We start from the raw sequence: 14,208 nt of genomic DNA, 5'->3' as shown, positions 1-14,208 counted from the left end.
ACTTCTTACCTTTGGTGTAAGGTCTGTGACTTGGCATTGCTTTGCTGCTCTTCTTTCGTGCTGTTGTGTGTATTGCAACTCTATTGCTACAATCTGTTTAACAATGGCAGCTCGGTTTCCAGCTCCATAAGTAGCAGTTACAGGTACTTTTGCTACTCTTTCTTTTGTTTTGATGAGGGTATATATATATATATATACTTTTTGCTCCTTCTTCGATTGAGGTTTCTTGCAGCCAACCCGCTATAACTACTCAACCAGGCACAGCCTTTGGCCCTGCACAGCAGGTGTTGGCTGCAACCAACCCCTTACAATCACCCAACCTTGCATGGGTAAGTCTCTGGGTGGGTCTGTGAGAGTGTCTGTCAGTGGGCATATGGGTCTCCGAGTGGGTGCATGAGTCTCTGAGTGGATGCATGACCCTTTGAGTTGGTCTGTGAGTGGATGCAAGACTGAATGGTCTGTGAGTAGGTGCGTAACTGTCTGAGTGGGTCTGTAAGTGGGTGCGTGAGTGTCTGAGTGGGTCTGTGAGTGGGTGTATGAGGGTCTGAGTGGGTCTTTGAGTAGGAGCATGAGTGTCTGAGCTGGTCTGTGAGTGGGAGCGTGAGGGTCTGAGTGGGTCTGTGAGTGGGTGGGTGGGTGGGTCAGTGGGTGCATGAGTGTCTGAGTGGGTCTGTAAATGGGTGTGTGAGTGTCTTAGTGGGTCTGTGGGTGGGAGCATGAGTCTTTGAGTGGGTGCGTCAGAGTAGGTCTGTAAGTGGGTGTATGAGTGTCTGAGTCTGTCTGTAAATGGGTGTGTGGGTGTCTTAGTGAGTCTATGAGTGGGTGCATGTGTCTCTGAGTGGGTGCATCAGTGTCTGAGTGGGTCTGTGAGTGGGTGCATGAGTGTCTGAGTGGGTGCATGAGTGACTGAGTGGGTCTGTGAGTGGGTGTGTGAGGGTCTGAGTGGATCTGTGAGTTGGTGCGTGGGTGTCTGAGTGGGTATGAAAGTGGTTGTTTGAGTCTCTGATTGGGTGTATGAGTGGGTGCATGAGTCTGAGTGCATCTATGATGGAATGAATTAGTGTCTGAATGTGTCTGTTTTTTTTAACCGATATTCGTGAATTCATAGCGATGTTACACAGGAGGGCCCTGCTGACGGTAGGCATGAATTTGCGAAGATCAAACGTAGGAAAGAAGTACCTGTTTCTCAACATATTATACACCTCAGGGGTCCCTCAAAGGCCCCTATATGCCAACCATAGCATCAGGGTACCTCTACCCTGACCCATTATACCACTATTGATTTTAATTTTCAGCCCTGGGAACCTTGTCCCATTACCTAAATGGCGGCCGCAACTTTCTGCTCAGGTTGCAGCCAGCCTATCATGGCATTTGTAATGGCTGGTTTATTCGCAAATAAGCCGTGATAATCGCAAAGTCATTGAGAAAGAAACGTGGCACTAAAGATACAGATTTGGATTTCCTTTAATTTCTCAACAATTACTGAACAAATTCACACCAAATAACAAAAAACACAATCTGCGGGTCAAAATCTATCTTTCTGCCAAATTTGGTGTAATTCCATCCAGTGGTTTGGACTGTAGTCGTGTTCAAAACTCCTATGGAAATTACCATGGGAAACATCCTTTTTTTTATCCTCCCTTTTTCTCGGCCCCCGCTTGACATATCAACCCAAAACTTTCCATCCGTTACAATAATCACCAGCACACTTTTTTTGGAAAACTTTGTGAAGATTCGTCATAGGCAAGTCAAAAAATGCTTTTCCTATGGAAACATGATCCTAACTATAACTACCTACTGGCAACTGCCAGTAGGTAATATATATATATATATATATAAAATTGCGTGTGAGTCAGCATCCAACACGGCAGGCTGCAACAGGGTCACGAGCACCTATAAATCATCCAAGGTACTTCTTGAAAAGAAGACAATGTCGCAGCCACTTACTTGCTACAATCCCAGTGTCTTTAATCAGGCAGAAAAACACAAAAATGGCAAAAAGATATTCTCCAACGCGTGTCAGGAGACTCTGCTCCCTTGATCACAGAGATTTTCAAAGATATTCAAAAACCCTTTTTCCCTTTCCATTATAACTAACATAACTAACATAATTAACATAAAAAGTGGACTACAATTACTACCTGAAACAGTGGCAGCCATCTTAAAGTGAATTCTTACAATAACAAGTGCAACTTAGATTATATAACATACTTAAACCCACAATTCCTACATGTTATTTTCTACTCCTATACCACTAATTATTCTAACACTTTCCCTCCTATATATACACATGTCTAAATTTTTCAATTTGAATTTTTTAATTTTTTACCAATACTTTAACTCATTTATTACTTATTCAAATAATCATACCTCATGTGGAATCACTCATCTTGTTCCTGTCAGTATACTTATGGGTAGTCCAAATGTACCCTGGAGATATAATAGCTCTTTTGCTTCTTATTTAGTTAACCATACATCCTGCCAATAATGGAAAGAAGAAAAGGGGAAACTGTTAAACAACAAACTTTTAGCCCACAATGTAATAATTTCAACTGAAATTCAGACTTATTAAATTCAAAATATATCAATGTTACACGATCAGTCAATATAAATGCACAGATAATTATTCATCCTTGTTTAAACCCATAGGTTCCATTGTGTTACAACTAATAATCAGCCGTGATTCCAATTTCCTTAAGTCCAGCGTCCTATTACCACCTCTTATTTTCAATATGACCCTATCCAGGACCATAAATTGTAATTTTCTTTCATTTTTGTTATGAAATTCCTTAAAATGTCTAGCCACAGGATAGGATTTATCCTCATTTCTAATCGCTCTTATATGTTCCAGAATGCGCTTTTTTGCTATGTATGGTACTACCAATGTAAAATTTATTACAGGGACATTTTAAGGCATAAACGCAATAGTCTGATAAACATGAAACATGCTTCCTTATTCTAAACGGTTTATGAGTCCCGGGAAATAGTACCTCCTTGCAGTTGGAACTATATTTACACGCTTTACATTTACCACATATATAGAAACCTTGAATAGGTTGTGTTCTCTCATTGCTGATATTAAACTGTGGCTTAACATATCTTTCAAGGACCTGCTTCTTCTAAACGTAAAAGCCGGATACTCATCCAGTAATTTTCCTATATTTTCATCAGTCCTGAGAGCTGGCCAAAATTTTAAGAATGCTTTCTTAATTTCTTTCACTCTGTCATGATATGAGGTTATAAATCTTATCTTTATGTTTTCCTTCTTAATATCTTCCATCTTATCTACCATAAGGTCTTCCCTTTTGGTCTGTCTAACCCTCCTCACGGCTTTATCTATTACAGCCTGCGAGTAACCTCTTTCAATGAATCTTTTAGTCATCACTTTAACCTCATTTTCGAATGTGGCATCCAAACTGCAGTTTCTTCTAGCCCATAATAGTTCCCGTAGGGGATACTATAAATCAAGTTTTTTGGTTCTTTTCAAGAAGTACCTTGGATGATATATATATATATATATATATATATATATATATATATGTTTTGATTGACAATCCCTAAACTGTATAATTTAAGTAACATCTTAAAAGCATGCTTGCTGCATGTTTCCTATAGTTTATACATTTTGTCCCTACATTACATGGTTGCGTCTGGCTCCTCCTCCCCTTCTCTAACAGGTAGTTAAGGGAGTGGCAACAATTTCCCCTTGGGAAATGCCCAGGTTATATAAATGAAAAATAATGAATCAGTAAGGTTTGTTAAAATGTTCCCAGAGTACCTACCATGGGTTGGTAAAATCCTTGTCTTGCTTGTCACAGAACCCGCTGCCTGGGAAACCATGGACTACTAATCACATACACGTACCATGGAAGCAATGGGATTTACATGGCCAGATGAATTCTCAGCAAAACAACAATGTGTAAGTAGAAGATAGTCTTTTAGACTAGACATGTCTAGGATGAAACTTTCTTCTTAAAGCAGTACTCGTTTGGTTTTTAAGTTCGATCTGCGCCTTAGAAAAATATAATTATAACCCTATTGATATTACAGAGGTACAGTCGTACCTCTATAGTGTACACCTTCCTTTATAGGAAATTATGGTGAGGAACACGACCATAGCACAACTCTTTTGCATTGTCTATGGTTTCAGACATGCATGTATGCAGTCCTTAAAATGAAAACAGATTTTATGTTACACATATTTCATGTGCAAATGGGGAACCACATATTTTCATTGACCCCCCGGATTCCATAAATGTTGATAAGCGCCATAGAGCAGTGGTTCCCACCCTGTGGTCCGTGGACCCCTGGGGGTCCGCCAAGCCTTCTCAGGGGGGTCTACGACTGCTTACAACATTAAATAATATTAACATATTAAGTCCCCAGCTTTCAGTAATGACTTAGTGGGGAATCCCCAAATCTCATTAATGATTCAGTGGGGGGTCCCCAGATTCCAGTAATGATAAAGTGGGGGTCCACAGAAGTCAAAAGGTTGGGAACCACTGCCACAGAGGATATGCAGAGCTGGTCTGCGATTCACAGCTCTAGAAAGATTTGAAGAAGGAACCCCCAAAGGTGAAATGGACTGTCAGAGTTCTGGGTTGAAGGCTGTGCCTAGCGAGTTCTGGGAGAAAGAGGGCTGTGCACAGGGTGAGGCTGGATGCACAGCCAAAGTTAATGTGTATTCTGCGGACACATAGTCAGAGCTGAGGGTGTTGCCTGCATCTAGAGCCTGCTGCATATGGCTAAAGATGTGCGTAATGTGTTCTTGTGGCATCATGGTAGTGGGGTGGCAGAGTGTGGCCCAAGGTGACACCTTGTTCACTGATCAAGCTGTGCATGGCAGTAGAACGTATGTAACAGCACAGCATGATCTTCGGGCACAATGTATGAGTGCAGGGTTCTGGTAGAGGCCACGTCCTGTGTCCTTTACACATCATCAGTGGCCATACAAGGTGCATTTTGGGAAAAGACACAGGAGATACCCTGCTCCCAAATCTTGCAACACAAAGCCAGTGGTTGGGGCAAATGTATATTGTAATGAGACCTACCCCCACCCATACCAACTAAATATGGTTTTGTGAATTGAAATTGTCGTTCTTTATTCAGATCAGAAAAAACATGCTATTAGAAAACATAGAGCTTCCACTAAAAACGTTAGCTGAAAGTACATTATGGTTAAGATCCAAAACGTAATAACACTGCAGTTCTGGTGAGCTACGCAATCAGAACTCCCTTCATACATTGCTCATTAATTTGGCATGGAATATCACTTCTATGTAGGTAAGCACCAAACTAACCAACATTTAGAGGTATGTGCTTAAGGCTAGATGGTGATATGTGGGGGAACAAGGGCAACAGCAGTAATACTTTTCATGTATTCCACACACGGCTGAAGTAGATGCTTACCCAGTTTTTTGTGGTGCGAACAGGTTTCTGAGACAAGGTCCTGCCCAACTGTCCGAGGAGAATTATAATCCCACAAGTCCTGAACCTGTACAGTGGGCGCCCACATCACAACCAACAAAACAGGGGGACAACCAAAGAACCGAAATAGATCCTCATCTAAGAACGGATGGCGAAACTTCAGGTAACATTCCAAAATGTTCAACAGTAGTTTTGTGATGAGTGAATAAAGGCCTCTAGTGCCAAGAACTAAGTGTGAATTGCATGTTATAGGTTTAGATCCAAGCACAGCTGATGTGACCTTTCATCCATCTAAGGTCAATAAAGTTAGTGTGATTGTCTGGGATCATTTAAACATCTGAGCATAGGGCTTTCAGATTTTGGTAAGCTAATGTTTTAAAAAGACACTTTTAATTAGTCTGAAATGTAGAAAGGTCTGTGCCTGTTGATTACTAAATTTCTGTATAAAGAGAAAATCTGTTTTTGTAAATGTAAAACCAATTTTACTATAAACGTTAAGACTGTAATATTCCCAACATTTGAAATTGCCATACCAGTTATCTATCTATCTATCTATCTATCTATCTATCTATCTATCTATCTATCTATCTATCTATCTATCTATCTATCTCAATTCATTAGCTCCAAGTAACAAAGAAATTAGAATACTGTGCACCGTGTTAAAAGCAATTGTGGCTCATAGCGCAAAATGCCTCTAAGAACTGACACCCACTGAGAGTCAGAGTCACATGTGTGGTTCAAGCCATACAAATCTAATCATTTAGATCATATTTAATTAGAATAATCATGGGTCAAATCGAATGGCGCGCAGGCCCTCTACTCTGGAATGCTACAGGGTCACTATAACAGAGGTCATTGTACTGTATCCACTACATCAACCTACCAATATATTGCAAGGTAATTATATAATTATTCTTAAGTCCACTTACCTGTTGAGGTATGGGCGGAGTTAACAATAATAATTATATACTTACCTAACAGGTTGAATTATCGGATACAACATCATTTTTATTTACCAGTTTTAGAAAGTGAATCTGCACCAAATATTAATAGTGATCTTTACAGAATGAACCAGTATCATATACCTGTGTTCCACCAATAGCCCCCTCAATGTTAAGGTTAAACCACTTACTAAGAACCTAGCTGTTCGACTTCAAGGAGTGTTGCCAGACTTGATCCGTGCTGATCAGTGTGGCTTTATCAAAAATAGTTTCTTGATAACATCAGGTGCTTGATTGGTCTCCTGGAAAAGGTTTCAGGGAAGAGGTAATCACCCTTGCTGGCATCTTTGGGTGAAGAGAAGGGCTATGACCAGGTGAGCTGGAGGTTCTCATTGACAAACCTCTTGCTGACTGCATGTGGCCCCCAGAGTGAGACCAAGATGATGCCTAATTACTGAATGGCCTCCTCTTGCTAATTATAAGTCAGTAGAAGCAAGAGAAAGGGTCCCTTATTGTTGCTTCTTCGTTTTGCGCTAAGTATTGAACTACTGTCTCATTCCCCACAACAACACTGCACAAGGTATAACCTTTTGCTTGGAGGAATATAAAATAGCTCTTTACACAGTTGATATCCTTCTATCCCTAAAGAGGTGGAAGATACAAAATAATGATGGATAACTCTGAGTTCCTTAACTTGTCTTAATAATAATCTTTATTGTTTAGTTAATAAAAACCATAACAATCATCTCATAATACAACATATTTAAAAATAAAACATCTCTAAAATTCTATAAAATTCCGTAAATTCCTTGGCCATGAAACCATGCGAGGATCTAAAATCAGTTTCTTAATTCTAAGATGCAAAAAAGTGCGTGATTATGTATGCATCCCGGATGGCAGGTTTACGTCTTTGGTGTGTGCAGTCAAGAATTTGATACAGGGAGTGCAGAATTATTAGGCAAGTTTTATTTTTGAGGATTAATTTTATTATTGAACAACAACCATGTTCTCAATGAACCCAAAAAACTCATTAATATCAAAGCTGAATATTTTTGGAAGTAGTTTTTAGTTTGTTTTTAGTTTTAGCTATGTTAGGGGGATATCTGTGTGTGCAGGTGACTATTACTGTGCATAATTATTAGGCAACTTAACAACAAAAAAATATATACCCATTTCAATTATTTATTATTACCAGTGAAACCAATATAACATCTCAACATTCACAAATATACATTTCTGACATTCAAAAACAAAACAAAAACAAATCAGTGACCAATATAGCCACCTTTCTTTGCAAGGACACTCAAAAGCCTGCCATCCATGGATTCTGTCAGTGTTTTGATCTGTTCACCATCAACATTGCGTGCAGCAGCAACCACAGCCTCCCAGACACTGTTCAGAGAGGTGTACTGTTTTCCCTCCTTGTAAATCTCACATTTGATGATGGACCACAGGTTCTCAATGGGGTTCAGATCAGGTGAACAAGGAGGCCATGTCATTAGATTTCCTTCTTTTATACCCTTTCTTGCCAGCCACGCTGTGGAGTACTTGGACGCGTGTGATGGAGCATTGTCCTGCATGAAAATCATGTTTTTCTTGAAGGATGCAGACTTCTTCCTGTACCACTGCTTGAAGAAGGTGTCTTCCAGGAACTGGCAGTAGGACTGGGAGTTGAGCTTGACTCCATCCTCAACCCGAAAAGGCCCCACAAGCTCATCTTTGATGATACCAGCCCAAACCAGTACTCCACCTCCACCTTGCTGGCGTCTGAGTCGGACTGGAGCTCTCTGCCCTTTACCAATCCAGCCACGGGCCCATCCATCTGGCCCATCAAGACTCACTCTCATTTCATCAGTCCATAAAACCTTAGAAAAATCAGTCTTGAGATATTTATTGGCCCAGTCTTGACGTTTCAGCTTGTGTGTCTTGTTCAGTGGTGGTCGTCTTTCAGCCTTTCTTACCTTGGCCATGTCTCTGAGTATTGCACACCTTGTGCTTTTGGGCACTCCAGTGATGTTGCAGCTCTGAAATATGGCCAAACTGGTGGCAAGTGGCATCGTGGCAGCTGCACGCTTGACTTTTCTCAGTTCATGGGCAGATATTTTGCACCTTGGTTTTTCCACACGCTTCTTGCGACCCTGTTGACTATTTTGAATGAAACGCTTGATTGTTCGATGATCACGCTTCAGAAGCTTTGCAATTTTAAGAGTGCTGCATCCCTCTGCAAGATATCTCACTATTTTTGACTTTTCGGAGCCTGTCAAGTCCTTCTTTGGACCCATTTTGCCAAAGGAAAGGAAGTTGCCTAATAATTATGCACACCTGATATAGGGTGTTGATGTCATTAGACCACACCCCTTCTCATTACAGAGATGCACATCACCTAATATGCTTAATTGGTAGTAGGCTTTCGAGCCTATACAGCTTGGAGTAAGACAACATGCATAAAGAGGATGATGTGGTCAAAATACTCATTTGCCTAATAATTCTGCACTCCCTGTAAATTTGCATATTGATTGTGCATCATTAGGATCAAACATTGACATCACCGCTGACCGACAGGAACGAGTCCCATTTCTCATAAAAAGCGGTTTTAATAGTTGTCTGCGGGCTTCTTTTAAGGCTGGACAAATACAAATCAGGTGAACCATATCTTCTTTCGGGCCTTTGCATAGCCTGCAGGAAGTCTCCTTAACTTGTCTTTGCTCCCTGATGTGGTGCAAGGTTTTGAGTGCTGTCCCCTTTTACATGGGAAACCCCATATTAAATACTTAGATATAAAAATATCACCACAGGTACAGGATCTATCCAGGGCTAACTTTTCTCCTCTGTTGGAGATACTAGAAAGGATGTTCTAAGTGGACACTGTTATTCATTTCATGGCTGGGGAGAATTAATGTAGTCAAAATGAATATTATTCTAAGAGTTTCACACCTGTTTCATACCCTTCCGATCAACGTAGAAAATACATTTATTGCACAATTACATAAGTTGAAATCAAAATTTATTTAGGATAACTTGCAGCCTAGACTGCCCTTCAACCTGCTCTAATAACCTAGAAAGAGCGGAGGCCTGGCTCTGACAAGCATTTACATATGTTATGTAATGACACAACTCCGGACCGTAGTGGATTGGTTTGTCCTCAAGACCGACAAGAATTGGGTACTAATGGGCCATGCCTTGTTGGCAGACCCTTATGATAGTTAATATAGCTGCACAAAAAGCAGAGACTTCCTAATGTATATATAAGCACTCTTGTAGCCACTACCTGTTATGCATTGGACAAGGGTACAGTTAGTTTGGGACAGTCCAATACATTTCAATAATGATTGCTTGCCATTAGTGCAGATGGGTCCCTTTAATAAATGAAAAAAAGAAGACTGTTGGATACCAGCTAATCATTTCAAGGGTGGGAAATAAATAAACTATTCCTGCAATAGAAATTAGACTTCCATCTGTATGAGGAGAGACTTGGATAATTACCAGCTTAGACTGTGTGTCCTCAAACCCCAGATTTGATGTACAACTATTAGTAGGTAGTCACTTTTTGAAACTCTGCTGTCCTAGATAGTAGGCTCTGAAGGCCTTGTTTCTTAAATCTAAATGGTGTTAATTAGCTCCATACCGTATGATTACCTGGGAGAAAACCCTGAACAGGCAGATTACAGCAAGAGACTAAAAGACCATAAAGGGAGACAAACAAACTTGAAGAATCATGATATCCATTATAAAGTTCTTTACATTTGACACCGTAAGCCTGTGCGATTACACCACATGTACCTTACCACCAACCATGACTGTTGGAGGGAATAGGAGGAAGGGGTGACACTTTGTACCTTTGGTGGGGATATCAACGGAGATCCCTGTTTTGGGACCAAGTGACAAAAGCACTGAAGGAGATGTTAGACTATCCCATATCTATTTACCTGGGGGTCATGTTACTCGATTTGCAGCTGGCCTGGTATGCAGGTGTATATTTAGCTGGCAGACAGCTTGTGTGGTAGTGCCTCACTGCTGCAAAGCTTGCAAAAGCATTCTATTGTAAAAGTGGGGAACCACCCTCCCTGGTGCACTGGCATCATAGCTTATGCTACATATTGGCAATGAAGTGACTGAGCAGCAGTGTCAGTGGGGATAATCCAGAATTTGAAAGGACACTGAAGCTACTGCTTGGTTACTTATTTAAGTGGTTTCTAAATAATGTATGCCCTCCCAGGCAGTGGGGAATGGGCTTGTTACTCTCGCTATCTGCAAATTATCCAGGAAGGACTGATGCCGTCAGCCGTGATGGATTCATATTGGGCAATGTAAAACATAGTGTTTACTTTCTAAGATATTCTAAAGGTTCCTATCAAGGGAGGCTTAGTGGGAGTTTGGTGATCACTTGTGATTTCATACCAATGCTAACTTTAAATCCTATACAAAGTGCTCAATTCTGTTATGGGGTTTCTCTTACTTTATTGCAAAACTAATAAAACGTCACTGAACTAAATGAACCAGGCTAAGCTATCAGTTGAAAAAGGTTTATTAATTAACTTTTGGAATCACCATTTATTATTTTAAGATGATGCTTTTGACTTTGCAATAGCAGCTTCCTGTCCCATGAATAGAAATGTCAGGATACAACCAAACCTATGTGAATCTAAAAAAAAAACAATGTGAGGACCTCCTCAAACAGGTCTTATGCAACTCAACTATGCAGTACTGGGCCCATCCTCATCCCTGCCACCATGATGGGAACACGTCCCCTCAACAAAGTACAGTCATGGCCCTATATGTGCCACTAACATATTCCATGAGTTTTCGCTCTTCGTTTGACCTGCCACTTTCACTGCACTGTGTGTGTACAGCAGACGTCTTGCAGGGGGTACCACAACTAAACAAACTAGTTGTGCAAAGGGACATTTTGGCAACACAATGGCTTATTTGAAAATAATTGAAAAGATGGTTGTTAAATTAAAGCTTTCATTTCTACCAAAGAGCTGTGTATTTCCTCAGGATCAGAGAGACTTGAAGAAGACTCAGATAGTCTTACGGTGGTGACACACAGACACTCTGAAGACACAGATCAAGAAAACATGGCTCCGTTCTACTACAACAGCCAGCCCGAGGCAAACAGGTGGGTAGTCAACCTTATTTAAAAGTATTCAGAAGATAAGCTCTGCAACATCGATCCCCAGTGTTGGTCCAAAGATGCTGATCCAAAGCAGATTTTCATGATATTTACTCAAGAAACATTTGTATATATTGAACTAAAAGGGTGGTAATTTACATAGGCAGGGTTTGCCTGGAAATCAGGCATTGATGCTCGAAATAAGAACCGCAGATGCAGTAGTAATTTTGTTTCACAGTTTGCAGATGGCCCCTGAAATGCTCGGGACCTGGGCCAGAGCCCCATTCGCCATACCTTAACAAGTCTCTGGGCGATTATATTATGATTAAAGCTGTTCAGTGCTAAAGTCCTGAAAGGCCAGTGTTCCCTCTTGGCTGCATGTTTGTGCCTTTGATTATGTTAAAAGGCACCTAGATGCTGATGTACGTCCAGCTTACGAGATTTATTCAATTAGGTAAGTCTTCTACACCATCCTAAGTGGAAGGAGTTGTTCGATATGTCTAAGGCCATCTGGTTTTACGTTCCACATTATACCTTAAGCTTTCTTGGGACCATGGGAGGTTTTGGATAGATCAGGACATTCTCATGTAAAGAGGTATGTTTCCCCCTAAGTGTTTTAAACATAATCGTGGATGCCACTGGCAGAGAATGCAGATTTCCTAAAACCTCACAGATATGTGTGTTAGGCAGAACTGAAAAATAAGCAAATGCAAACAAAAGATTCGGAGTTAATTAGGTTGTTTGCTGCCTTTGTTTGTTCCATTTAAATACCGGTTTGAGAGGCTTCTATCAGAGCTGGGGACAACAGGACACGATCTGCCAAGGCTGGAAGTGGTTAGGAAACTGAATAAATGTACTTGTTTCTCAGCAACATGAGAGGTATCTATTTACTTCAGATAGGCATAGTTCTGGAACCTTTAGATGCTATTGACAATGGCAGTCTTCACACATTGTTGTCCTTTGGCTCACACTCAGAACTTCAAAATGTTTTTGTGTAGCACTTGCCTGTTTCTCTTTGGACCACAATTCTCTCGCGGTCTTCTGAAATGTAGCCATTCTACTTATAGTCTGCTGAGATTTTATCGCCGTTTGATCACAACAGATGACCTCCAGGACACCTACATATAAATAGAAAGATGGAAACTGCAGACTGAGGTGCTGGAGTTGCTCACCAAAGACTTATGTTTCCTGAATTACTCAGGAGTTGTCACAGTTGACTAAATTGACCTCCTTCGGTAGCTGTACCTTTATTATAATAAGAATATAGCTTTGATTTATTACATTAAAAACAGCTTGGTCTCGGAGGTTACAAAACTATTATAGAAGCTTGAAAGAAGAGATTATTAAGCAATTGAAACATCACTCACTTTGACAGTGGTGTCTCTGGAGTAATTCGGCCAGAATCCCTTAAGACCACTGATGTGGTCATAATAATTTTTGCATTACAGTGGAACTTTTAATGCCAATCTAGTGTATCCCTCTTTCTACCCATCATGAATGTCATGAGGTTTCAGTTAATGCAAATACCTATTCATCCTAAAGAAGGCTCTTTGAAAAATGGTTAGATGAGCCGAAACAGCATAGGGGCTTACTATAAAGAAATCATATGCCCAGTGTTTTTTTAAGAAACTTGGATTTTGTAGTAGGCCACACAGTAAATAGTTTATCAAATGGCTTCTCAGACACACTTCAGGGAATTAGTACAATTGTATAAACATAGGACGAATGTTCCTGCTTGTTTTTTGTCATTTTAGGGTGGTTTATAGAAAGGTTTTCATCAAAACAAATTGTGTGGTAATGTATGTTGGTAAAAGAAAATGAAATCATCTTCTTTCTGGTTTGTGGTTTATTGCTCCTGAGGTAGGTTCACAAAGCCTAAATGGGTCTCTGACATTTTTTCACTCTTTTTATCTATAGCTGTCACAGATCTGGCTCCCTGCGTTTGATGTTGTACTTATGCCAGTTGTGCTTTTCTCATTGTTTCTGGTAGTTCTTGGCCTGATGTCATTGCATGCTCTTTGTCTCCTTATGAGAGACATAGATGAACGAAAATTGATAGGCACCAATCCACAGTGTCAGCTGCCTTTGACAAGTGAGGATAGATGTGGGTAGCTCTGCTGCCAGAATCCCAATTCCATGCATGAATAACGTATCCAGTCCAAGTATTTTCTTTGTATTCTGGGATTTGTAGTTCTGTTGATCCCATTACAAAATGTGGATAACATTTCCCAGAATGGCAAGAAAAAATATAGAGTGCTACTCCTGCGTGAACCTGGGAAACTTGGGAGCTCTGCCTCTGGCATGGCCTGTGTAAGGGCTAGGTTACCTTATTGGACCACAATGCCGCTTTATTTGTTATTATGGGATCGCTTTGCTGTATGTCACTAGTGAGTGTTGGCAATGATATCTGCCGTTGGGGATGCCTATGTTATCAGTAATGTTGGTGGCAATTGGGAACCGTTAAGTAATTATCATGGTGTTTCCCTCCAACTGATATTGTCCATTAAGTGCTCTGCTTTTTTCTGCCTGTGCATTATCATGCAGCATCTGGTGACAATAAGGTGTCCCGTGTGTCTCATGCGCAGTGTAACTAGGCGGTCCAGTGGGAGGAGTTCTAAACCACAGCCACTGGATAGAATCTGTCTGATTTACATTCATGATGATACCGTTGGGCAGATGGAAGCAGTTAAGATGATTCTTTCATAAAAATAAGGTGGGCACCACAGC

General features: G+C 40.6%; 1 protein-coding gene across 2 annotated transcripts in view; it reads left to right on the top strand.

The window, feature by feature from the left end:
• TTC24 (tetratricopeptide repeat domain 24) overlaps positions 1-14,208 on the top strand; it is a 115,325-nt gene that overhangs the window by 88,022 nt on the left and 13,095 nt on the right. Inside the window, exons 7-9 of one of the 2 annotated variants that reach the window (XM_069218033.1) lie at positions 3,819-3,919; positions 5,433-5,590; positions 11,367-11,487. In XM_069218033.1, coding sequence (XP_069074134.1) covers positions 3,819-3,919; positions 5,433-5,590; positions 11,367-11,487 — 380 coding nt within the window. Of the gene's footprint in view, positions 1-3,818; positions 3,920-5,432; positions 5,591-11,348; positions 11,488-14,208 lie in introns of both variants that reach the window. The other variant, XM_069218032.1, reaches the window with a different exon arrangement.

The sequence above is a fragment of the Pleurodeles waltl genome, chromosome 12 (assembly GCF_031143425.1).
Source record: "Pleurodeles waltl isolate 20211129_DDA chromosome 12, aPleWal1.hap1.20221129, whole genome shotgun sequence".
Lineage (NCBI taxonomy): Eukaryota > Metazoa > Chordata > Amphibia > Caudata > Salamandridae > Pleurodeles > Pleurodeles waltl.
Note: the sequence above shows the minus strand (reverse complement) of the source record. Positions and strands in the feature narration are given on the sequence as shown.